We start from the raw sequence: 12587 nt of genomic DNA on the forward strand, positions 1-12587 counted from the left end.
AATTAAGTTCCTTTTCAGGAAGCTTATTCTCTCCCCCTAATGTTGGAAATTTTGATTCATCAAAATAAAAATCCGCAAACCGGATTTTAAATACATCTCCAGTTTGTATCTCAAGATACCTCACTATAGAGGGAGAATCATATCCAACATATATCCCCAATTTTTTTGGGGTCCCATTTTGGTGCGAGAAGGTGGTACAATGGGAACATATATCGCACACCCAAATATTCTTAAATGGAAAACATTTGGCTGCTGGCCAAAAGCTAATTGCATGGGAGAGAACTTATGATAACTTGTTGGCCTCAAACGAATAAGTGCTGTAGCATGTAAAATAGCATACCCCCAAGTCGAAGTTGGGAGATTCGTTCAAATGAGTAAGGGTCTAGCAATTAATTGGAGGCATTTAATAAGTAATTCTGCTAACCAATTTTGTGTGTGAACATGAGCTACTGGAGTTCAACACTTATTCCATTAGCCATACAATAGGCATCAAAAGCTTGGGAAGTAAATTCACCAGCATTATCAAGACGAATTACTTTGATTGAATTTTCTGGAAATTGTGCTTTTAATCGAATAATTTGAGCAAGTAATCTCGCAAACGCCAGGTTGCGAGAAGACAATAAGCACACATGTGACCATCTCGAAGATGCGTCTATTAGGATCATAAAATATCTAAAAGATCTACTTGCTGGATGAATAGGTCCACATATATCGCCTTGAATCCTTTCTAAGAATTCAGGGGACTCAAATCCAATCTTTACTGGTAATGGCCTTCAAATTAACTTTTCCTAAAAATATGCAGCATAATAAAATTCACTAGATGTAAGAATTTTCTGATTCTTTAGTGAATGTTCATGGGAGTTTTCAAAAATTCTCTGCATCATGGTTGTTCCCGGATGACCCAATCGGTTGTGCTAAGTTATGAATTCATTTGGGTTAGTAAACTTCTGGTTTACAATGACATGTGATTCAATTGCACTAATTTTGGTATAATATAACCCAGATGAAAGTGAGGGTAACTTTTCTAGTATAACCTTCTTATTTGAATCATGAGTTGTGATACATAAGTACTCATGATTTTTCTCATTCATAGTTTCAATATGATATCCATTTCGGCAAATATCTTTAAAACTTAGCAAGTTCCTTAGAGACTTGGTAGACAATAGTGCATTATTTATTATGAATTTTGTTCCCTCAAAAAACAAAATTATTGCTCTTCCGGAACCTTCTATCACATTGACCGAGCCAATAATAGTATTAATATATTTTTCTTTTGGCACAAAAATGGGTAAAGTATATATTACTTTTGAGAATAGTGTGCGAACTTACACTATCCGCAAGGCATACATTTTCATTATATATCCTTGCCATTTTCTTCAAAGATAAATAATAATAAAATGAGTAGTAATACATGCACAGTCAAATTGAATTCTTGATTGGAATTATTTTTCTAATAAACATTTTACATAAAAATAATATCATATACTAAAATTTTATTATTGTCACTATTATTATCATTATTATTTTTAAAACTTGACACATTTAATGATTTCAAAATTCTTAAACATAAACATTTATATTTCATTATTTATATACATCATATTTGAAACTTAAATACATAGAGAATAAAACTTAACAATAAGTTTCTTACATTATTTATTTACATGAATGCTTAACAATCTTGCATATTAAATTATTCCATCATTGATCAAATGACCAATATTTTCTTTAGGATCCTCAAAGAAATCTGACATATCATAATGAGTGGTGGAATTTTCAGCATCATTTGAAACAAAATTCGTTTTCTTTCTTTTGTCATCCTTTTTCAAAGATGCTTGATAAAGATCGACTAGGTGCCTTGGGGTACGACAAGTACGCGACCAATGACCTTTTCCACCACAATGGAAACATTTATCCTCTATTGATTTATTTTGCTCAATATTTCTTTCTTTATCCCACTTCTGGTGAGATCCTTTCTTGTAAACATAATTCCTTTTCCTTCCATAATTTTTCTTGTTACCAAAATCTTGCCATTTACCTCTTCTAAGGTAATGATTTGCCGCTTTTACTTCAGGAAATGGGGTGGCACCAGTTGGGCGCGCTTCGTGATTTTTTAAAGGCAACTCATTGTTGCGTTCAGCAACAAGAAAGCAAGAAATTAACTCAGAATATTTTTTAAATCCTTTTTCTCGATACTGCTACTCCAAGAGCACATTCGAGGCATGAAAGGTCGAGAAAGTTTTCTCCAACATATCATTATCAGTTATCTTTTTTTCACATAATTTCATTCGTGAGGTGATTCGAAACATTACAGAATTATATTCATTTATGAATTTAAAATCCTGTAGACGCAAGTGCGTCCATTCATATCGGGCTTAAGGAAGTATCACCGTCTTTTGATGATTATACCTGATCCGTCACCTTATAACTCGGTCTTTATTGTGCATTATGAGTTATAACTCGGCCTTAATTATCATTCATTCTGTAACTGACACCTTCATTACTGACTTAATGACCATTATTCTACTTAATGATCAACGGTCATATCATCAATTCTATTCATCAACTCTATGCCTATAAAAGGCACCAATCTCTATATACACTATACATTCTAGATACGTTCTAGAGACATTCTAGAGACATTCTAGATATATTCTATATTCATATAATTATTATAATATACAACACATGATGATTTCTATTTCATGTCTTACATTCTATATTCATAGAATTATTCTTATACCTCTTAAACACTTACTGACTTGAGCGTTGGAGTGTCTTTTGCAGGTACCCACCCCCTTGTTCTTTCCTTGCCGATGTATAACTCATTCCGACGAGAAGCTTGAAGAAATTCATCGACGGACGAGCTATACACCGGTCAACCTCAGCAAGAATAATACCTTTCTTCAAGGTCTTTCCAAAGATCTGCAGGATCTTTTAATATGAGATATTCATTTTTCAATCCTTTATCAAGATGACGACGAAGGAAAATCATGACTTTGACTTTATCCTTTTGGGATGCATTATTTTCAGCCTTAATGGTATCTCCAAAATCTATTGAATCAAGATGAATTTCAGCATCTAGTATCCATGATAAATAGTTGTTTCCAGATATATCAAGGGCATTAAATTCAAGATGAGAGTTTCGACATAATGAAAATTTGTTACTTGAGTCTTCTTAAAATTTGATCAGAGTCTCGTGCTGATAATATATTGTGAAATAAATAACTAAAGGAAGATATAATAAATATAAAATAAAAAAATGTAAATAGAAAACTTTAGTATTAATATTCACCACATCAATATCTCACACTAATAAAAATATATTAATATTATATATATTAATACTTATATACTAACATCTACGGAAAGAGAGAAGAAAAGAAAATTTATATTATAGTGTATGAAAGGAGAGAGATAAGAATGTTTATTATTGTTATAATGTGTATATATTATCTCATATTCTTGTCCTATTTATATTTGCCTAAGATTCTCTTTTTCAAAGTACATTAATATAGAGTCTATTATGAAAAAACAAAGCATCTATTTATATTTACCTAAAATTCTCTTTTTCAAAGTACATTAATATAGAGTCTATTCTGAAAAAACAAAGCACCACTCAGTTAATATTGCACCGCCCAAAATTAACTTGATTGGACATTCATATTGCAACAAGGACTTCGTTTTAGTAAAATTGTAGTAAATTCTTCGTTATAATTAGTCTAAATTTGCTTGTGCTTCTCTTCTATTACCACGTTTCCATTGAAGAAGATATGCATTACCCCCCGAATTTTGTTTTTCTGGTTAAGCTTTCCCAATTTTTTTCCAATGAACTAAACTAATAATTGGAAAAAAAAAAATTGATTAGTGTTAACTCAAATAATACACACAAAATAAAAAAAATGTTAGTCATTGGGTAATACACTAGTTCTAATATTCTTATTGAAACAGCGAACAAATTCCTGCAATAAAATTCCCCGTACCAAAATCCCCATTCCCAAACACAGACCCTGATACAAAATGGAAAAAAAAAAAAAAATTCATTCCTCATTTCGTAACAAGGAGGATTCAGCTCTAAATAAACTAATAAAGTCAATGGTGCTCAAAGAAAATATGTGAAACTCATCCTTCGCATAAACCATTAGATCCAAATTACAACACTTTTTCCACATCACAAGCTCCCAGCTAAAAGGAGAAGAGGAGACCATACACTCATTGCCAAGAACTGTTTTGATCTCTGCATGAAACAATGCTGGTGCGGAGTGAATTTTGAGCATACAAGAAAGGTCTCCGAATCCTGCGACGACTGCTGATTACAACACTTGAGGCCCAAAGGTAACTGTCCAGATTGCATGTAGGAACAATTGCGGTACGATTCATATGATAAGTACTTGGGGCACATGAGAAGAGGATCAACAACCTGTGGATATAGTTATTGAGCAAATATTAGGCTCATAGGTTCCTTGATAAATAAACATGTTTCTCTACTTGCAAACAGACCCAATATTTATATCAGCAACTAAATCAACAAATATGAACCAGGCCCAAACTTGAGCACTACAGTAAAAATTTCAATGGCTCCACCAGTCAAGTTGATAAAAGCCTGAACCCAGAATATTAGGAGTGCTAATTTCTTACTTCTAGTTCAAGGCATAAGATAACAATGAACATTAGTAGTAAGTTTATATTGAATATTATTACTAAACCCCACCCTAGTGTCTTGTACTAACTAGCATAGACGGATGAGCTAGCAAAATTGTTGGCTAAAATCTAAGGGTGCAGAATCAAAAAACAAGGACAGAATAGGAAAATGTCAGTAAGCACCGCCGTTGTCAAGTCCCAAAGGCATACTTAATCTCGAAAGTACTCTCTTGTGTATCAACTGATATATAAACGTGCCTCTCAGCAACTAAGCTGTAATACCATAGCTTCTCTACTAAGGCTCCTTATCAATTACCTAGACTGTCATTCACAACTTCACTATGGACAATCTTATTAAGTGAAATCCTGAACATAATTGCAAAAGGATGAACCAAACTACTAAGTGTGTGTTTGGCAGAAGAAAGAGATTTACCTTGATTGTTGAAGATGAGGGAAATGAGTGTGTGAAAAGAGTGAGGAAGGATAGTTGAGAAATAAAATGAAGATGATTGTAGAAAAGATGAGGCATGAAGGTGAAGAAGGGTAATTAAAAAATAAAATAAAGATGACAGTAAGAATTGAAAGCAAAAGCTACAAAATATTGCTTCAATTAAACGTACGTTTGAGGGTAAAAATCATGTTGAAAAAAAATCATCCAAACAAGTTTGGTCCAACGTTCAAGATGTTTAAACGTGTGTTCATGCTTCTGAACACTAAGAAACCATCAAAAGAAACCAACACCATATGCCAGCAAGACTATTCCAGAATCTTCTCCAAATCTCCTTGTATCTTTCCGTTAGTACCATTCAGATTTTGTGAATACTAATAGCAAGTTTTATATATAGTTATTGTACCAATCATTTGTTTTCTGAAGAAAGCAACAATATGATACGTTTTTTTCTATTCTCTGCTACTTCCTCTGCTCCAAATTTTAATTTGCTTCTTTCATTAACTACCATAACGAACACCAGTTAACACACAAGCATAGATTGATTGAGAGGCACAGAGCAAGATTACTTAACCTTGAACTTGGCAACCTCATTGCTAACCTCCTTCATATCCCCTTTCGTGAAAATCAAAGCCACATTTCCCTGATCCAATTCACAGAATAAGCACTACATAATGAAAAATTCTATTCGAAAACCTAAGATTCAATTTTGAATCGATAATCCAGAATTAAAAGAGTTTCTAGTTTATACCCTAAGAAGAGGGATAAGGTTGAGAAAAGACTTGTTTCCAGTCCTCTGAGCTTGGAGCGTGAAAGAGCGTCTCATCATGGAGTTCTTACCCATCACGACCACAGAATCGCCCTTCAAACCCCTCCGAATGCCGTTTATCTGGTTGGAACCGACGTTATCGGAGGTAACCACCAGGACCTGGCTGTAGTCCCTCAGTAGTTTCCACATCTTAGCGTCGAAGGCCGCCTTCGACACCTTCCCCGCCATCGCCAACCACCACCACTAGCTACTACTATCTGCTCCGCAAGAAACAAAGAAACAAGACCTAGATCTGATGACTCTCTCAATGCTTCAATCCAACGGCTGGCATAAAATGACAACAAAACTCAAAAATACTTTACAATGTTTAAAATAAAGACTTAAACTCACCCTCTTAATTATTAAAACATAAAATACTTGTTTTCTTAATTATATCTAATTTACTATTATTAATTTATTATACACATTTAGTTATTAAAAAAATAGATTAAGTATATTAGTACTTATTAATACACTAATTATAATAAACTTGTTATATAAGAATAAGAGGAGTGGTCTTTATTTTTTTTGTGACTAGTAATTTATATTACAAGCATTTATACGATAACAAATTATAGAATTATATAAAATTTTAAAATCATAGTACATTCAGTGGAATATTTTAGGAAAAAAATATTTTTGGAATTATTTTTAATAGTAACTAAAAATTAGTAATGAAATGTTTAAACAAAAATGTTTTTCTTGGAAAAAAAAAAACCATAATGACAATATAATGTAATCAGGACTTAGTACGAGTTTTTTTATTAAACGAAATTTATGCTAAATTGTATGGAATGTGGAATGACTTACAAGTAATAATAACATAAATTTAATTTTTTCTTCAAAAAAATCGAAAAATATTTATAAGAGTAAAATCTTAAATTAGTCTTTAAAAAATTTTTTAGTTAGACACTTTAATTTTTAATAGATTTTAATCATTAAATCAATTCTCAAACTTTTATTTGGTTAAAAAAATTAGTACCCATAACTAGGGGTGCACATGGGCCGGGTGAAGCCGGGTTTGATGTGACCCAGACCCGACCCGAAATATACACCGGGTCTATTTATTAGACCCGAACCCGGCCCTAGACCCGATGAAACCAATACACTTTCGGGCCACAATTATACCGGGTAAAAACCGGGTGAAAACCGGGTGAAAACCGGGCCGTTAACATTACATTACGTTGATACCTTCTTGTAAGCTAGCATGTAAAAATATCCAAATTTTCAAGACTCCAACCATTATTTAATATGGTAAAATTCACTTAGAAAAATATAACAAGAACCAACCCTTCTTCAAAATTAAAGCATAACCACAATCAATACTAAAGTATAACCACAATCAATACTAATATTGTCTAATAATACCAAATATTTAAATCAATACAAATAACACAATATTATGCATTAGTCTAAAGTCTTATACATTATAAACATAAAACATTAACTTATAGTTTTATAATGACTAATAACACAAAATATTAAGATTTACAATACTTAAATTCCACATAAGATTAGTCATGATCCATCACTAATAACACAAAATATTAATTGTGTATGATGACCGGGTCACCGGGCCGACTTCGGGTGACCCGAGCTATGACCCGGACCCGACCCGAAATAATGACCGGGTCTATTTTTGAGACCCTTACCCGACCCTAAACCCGATGAAATCACACCAAATTAGCCCCAAAAGTGTTCGGGACCGGGCCGGGCCTTCGGGCCGGGCCGGGTCTGTGCACCCCTACCCATAACAGATTAATTATTTGTTTATATGGACTATGGAGGGACTAATTTAAAAATTTTAAACAATTGTAGAGAATGTTATATTTTTATTAAATAATGATAGAGATTTATTTGCTTAATTTTCTACCAAAATTTAACGCGATGATTGATATGTGTAACAAAAAAAATAAAAAAAAAAATAAAAAAACTGATGTTGTGATTAAAAATTTATTGAAAATTATAGTCTAATTAAAAACTTTTTGAAAACTATTAATTGGATATTACGCTATTTATAAAGAGAAATGCTAAATGATCATTAAGATTTATTATTTTCTTACTATCAGTTAATCATCAATATTTAAAAATATAGAGTTAAAGTGTATTATTAAATTGCTAGACTAAAAAAATTAAATTAATAACTAAATAATGACTAAAAATAATAAATTTTAATGATTCTTAACATTTCTTATTTATAAATACCGGTTGTGTATGAACTAGATAAAAATTTCGGACATTTATTCTTAAAAAAACTTCACATAGTTTTACACATTATAATATTCTTCTTTATCTATTTTATCAATTTACTAAAAATAATTGCACCCAACATTTTTATTTTGCCTAACACAAAATAAAAACATAGAATCATCATAAAGTTTCAACTCTCAAATATGAGGAGTCATAGAATAAGTACAGTGCTACATACTTTCTATAAAAGGATATCGAAAATGCAAAAATTAATTTTGAGGTGGAATTAATATTGATATATCTCAAATGCATGACATAAGAGGGTGTTTTGCCATCGTATAGAAAATTTGCTTCTTGCATCATGCGAGAAGCTTACATTATATTTCACTAGTATAACATCTGGACTACCTCCGGATTAAATATTATTCTATTATAAAAATTTATTAGTATTTATTTATTAATAATAATAGTTGTTACTTTAATTTAAAAACAATTTCATATATAAAAAACTAAAAATTTATTGTATAATATATAAGATTATTCCATCTTTTGTTTTTAGAGGCCAAAATAATTTTGTTATTTTTCTAGTCTATATATATTAATAGATTCTACTTAAATAATATAAAAATTATTATGTTTGTATATATTTAAATAAATATTATTACATTTTGTTATTATTATACAATTAAAAAAAATTAAAAATTTAATAAAAATGATTTATATTGTAATCATATAATGTACGAATACTAACTAAGTGACATTTAGTTATATTATTAGACTCTTAATGTATGGTTTGCATTACATGCAAATCTTGTACTTAATTTATTTTATTATATTTATGTATAATTTGTATACAAAAATATTAATACATATATTTATTAAAAAATTTATTTATTTAGTATACAAAAAAAATTTTATCTCAATTTTTTAATTATATTAATATTTAATTCGATAATTTTTTTTAACTTACATCTTTTCTATTCCTAATAACAAATAAACGAAAAAAAGTTAATGAACAAATTATTTATAATTTTTATTCAATAACAGACAAATATAAATAAGAGAATTTACAACATTTATGATTGGTGTTTCACAAACATAATTATGCATGATACCAACTTCAACCAATTTGCACACATAAACTCTTAAAAAATATAATTTTTATGAACCAACTATCTTATAGAATTTAAATTATGTTGGAGTATTATCAATGAATTTTTTTAGCATAGCTAAATGATAATTTTTTATTGATAATGATATGAAAATGAACAAAAGAAAATATATACTTTGTTCAAATTTTTTATTTTTTTGTATTTTTTTTAGTTTCTTTATTTTTCTTTCTCTTACTTTTTTTTATTTGATGTGTCAGTGTCCTTTATTTTTTTTTCCTTATTTTTTTGCATATGCATATTTCTAAAAGAAAAAGATCTTTTATGTTGAGCTTTCACCTTTTTTTAAATCCTTAAAACGTGTAACTAAATGACTTTGTTTGATCCAAATTTATACATTTAGAAGTCTATGATTAAAAAATGGTATAGTAAAATTTTTTAAAACCAACTATTGGCCAATTGTCCTTGCAATTACTATAGACTATATAATACAATATAATTTTTTTTATAATCTTTAGCAGACGACTACCGAAACTCGCTAATTGATATTTTTATTTGTAAATAAAGGTAAGAAAGCATATATAAATCATATAAAATTAACGAATTAGTTTTCTCACTGTTTCAATATCTTAGAGACATTCAATAAATATTATTTTTGTTATCTTTTGTTCGTTACCTGATGATCTCAGGTACTCGATGGGTCGGGTGGTTATGAGTAGAGGAGAGGAAGAGACCCTGAGCTGACGTGGAGCGAGGACTGATGCGTGCTGATGCCGCCGGAGGCGGAGTGGAGCACGGGGGGTGGCCACCTGCAAGGACACTCCGACGATCGACTCAGAGTCCGTACGAAAAGATGGCCGAATTAGGTAAAAGTATGACGTACCTCGGGGGAAAGCTTTTCTCTCCCCTTATATACTGCGCTGGGTGGGACTAGCGGTGACCTAGCCCATTGGTTAAGGAGCTTGTGAGCTGTCCTTAGTCCACGTGGGAGCTCCAAGTCGTCCCGGACTCCGGGTCGGGGGCTCGGACGTTGTCCCGAGGATACCGACCCGGACGATGGCATGGTTCGTACGGGTGGTGGGTCGGGCGTACCTTGGGGCGGGTATTAAGAGCTAGCCCGTTGAACTGTGTTGGAGGTTTGGGCTTGGGTCGGGGTGGTTGATGCGTGAGCATCTTCCCTATCTTTTTCTAGTGAATTTGCATTTAAATTGTTCAGTTTAATCAAAAATTAATTATCTTTTAGCCACTATGAATGCTACTTTGAGTCTTGTGCAATTCTGTTTATTTTAGGTAGCATTCAACTGGATTTGATGGAGTTTCTGCAGAAGAAGAGATGAAGGCGAATGATGCTGTCAACCCTGACCTCTCTGCACTCAAACCTGCATAACTTGAGCTACAGAGGTCCAATGGACATGATTTTAGAGGCGTTGGAAAGATAACTTCCAGAGCTTTCCAACGATATATAATAGTCCATACTTCTTCTCCAACCACGCTGCCAAGGCTGCGCCTAACTTGAGATTTCTCAAGTTAGGCGCAAAACATTAATAAGCATGCATAAGGATTAGGCCTCCATCAAGTTAGACGCAGCCCATGGCCAAGTTAGGTGCATCCATCAAGCCCAACATGCCCTTCCTCACTTCATTCACACCAAGTAAGGCGCAGCCCATCACCAAGTCAGGCGTGGATCCTGCGAAGCAAGTGGTCCCCATTCATCAATTGAAGGCTTGCTGATTGCCATAATTAATTCTGATTTAAATTTAAATATTATTTTAAAATAGGAAAAGTTATTATTTAGTTTTTAAAATTTGATTTTAAATTTATTAGGATTAGATATAAGAAGAGAACATTAGTTAACTTTTCATTGAACCTGGAGGGATCCCAACAGGGTGGTTCCAACACAACATTATTCCAATTCCAGACTTCCAATTTTATACAAATGTACATTCCGTAATCCTAGTTTTCTACTCTGAACCATGAGCAACTAATCCTCCATTGTTAAGGTTAGGAGCTCTGTCTAGTTGTATGGATTGATTTTATTGCTTTATCTATTTTAATTCATGTATGGATTTATAATTTAAGAATTGTTTTCGCTCTTTATCTTATGAATTTGGGTGGAACGGAAGTATGATCCTCTTTCTATTTGAATTCTTGTATAACTTGGAAAAGCTCTTTACTTGAACAACAGCTTGAAAACATATTCTCCTAAATTTTAATTATCTGGATTTAACGGGATACGTGACATATAATCCTTTTATTTTTGGGTAATTAGAGTTTTTGTGGCATATAAACTGGAATTTGATCATGTAGCTTCTAATTGGAATTAATTGACCAAGGAATTGGCAGTTAATGAATTTTAGAGGAGACTAGAAAAGTCTAAGAAATTAGGGTCTAGTCACATATAATTTGCCTTAAATTAAATCCTACATGATTAAAATAGTTAGTAAGAAAAATTAATCCAGAAGCCTTAACTATCTTCTCCATATTTTCTTCCCAAAGTCTTTACTTGCCTTTCTTCAATATTCTTTATATTGTTTAATGTCTTTTATATTGTATCTCAAGACCATTTTTTGTTTGTCTAACTAAACCTATCAAACACTATTGTTGCTTAATCCATCAATCCTCGTGGGATCGACCCTTACTCACGTAAGGTATTACTTGGTACGACCCGGTGCACTTGCTGGTTAGTTTATGGTTATAAATTACCACACCAAGTTTTTGGCACCGTTGCCGGGGATTGACTGTAATTAACAACTATTAGTTGTTTGATTGCTTAGATTAGACGTTTTAGTTTTAATTTTATTTAAATTTCGTTTTATTATTTTCGAAAAATAAAATAAAATAAATATAAATAATTAATATTAATTTTTTTTTCTTTATAAATATTTTTTTCTTTTAGTTAGTTTTATTTTAGTATCATTAATTTTTATTTTTCAATTTTTTTCCTTTATTTTTTTTCTCATTTTCGTTTCCCACCCCTGTCCCCGTTTTAATTTTTTTTTTAATTCTTTTAACTTTTGAATTTTTTTCAGAGCCTTAGTCCGTTTTTTTTACTTTTCTTTTTATTTTTAATTTCTGTTATTTTCATTATTTTTTTCTTTTTTTCTATATTTTATTAGTTTTATTTTATTTTTATTTTTAATTTAAAAAAAAGAATATTTTAAATAAATAAATAAATAGCATTAATATTTTTTTTATTTTCTGAAATTAAGTTTGGTGTTTTCTAGTTAGTTTTATTTTAATTTTTTTTTATTTTAATTTTTAGAATTCTGTTCTTTTTTCTTTGCTTTCCTGTTTATCACATGATGCGTTTAATCCTTTTTGGTGTTTTGTGCTAAGAAAAAATAATGGAGAGAGATCATATGGGTTACTACTCACACCCGAGTAGTGATTC

At 31.3% G+C, this 12587-nt stretch overlaps 1 protein-coding gene across 1 annotated transcript; it reads right to left on the bottom strand.

Annotated features, from left to right (window-relative positions):
- Positions 1-3912: 3912 nt before the first annotated feature.
- LOC112754862 (large ribosomal subunit protein uL10) lies at positions 3913-6240 on the bottom strand. Its single transcript, XM_025802657.3, has 3 exons — positions 5841-6240; positions 5664-5732; positions 3913-4420 (listed from the first exon to the last, which is right to left on the bottom strand). The coding sequence occupies exons 1-3, from the start codon at positions 6084-6086 to the stop codon at positions 4172-4174; spliced, it is 564 nt and encodes a 187-aa protein (XP_025658442.1). The 5' UTR covers positions 6087-6240; the 3' UTR covers positions 3913-4171.
- Positions 6241-12587: the final 6347 nt, after the last annotated feature.

The sequence above is a fragment of the Arachis hypogaea genome, chromosome 16 (assembly GCF_003086295.3).
Source record: "Arachis hypogaea cultivar Tifrunner chromosome 16, arahy.Tifrunner.gnm2.J5K5, whole genome shotgun sequence".
In the NCBI taxonomy this organism is placed as follows: domain Eukaryota; kingdom Viridiplantae; phylum Streptophyta; class Magnoliopsida; order Fabales; family Fabaceae; genus Arachis; species Arachis hypogaea.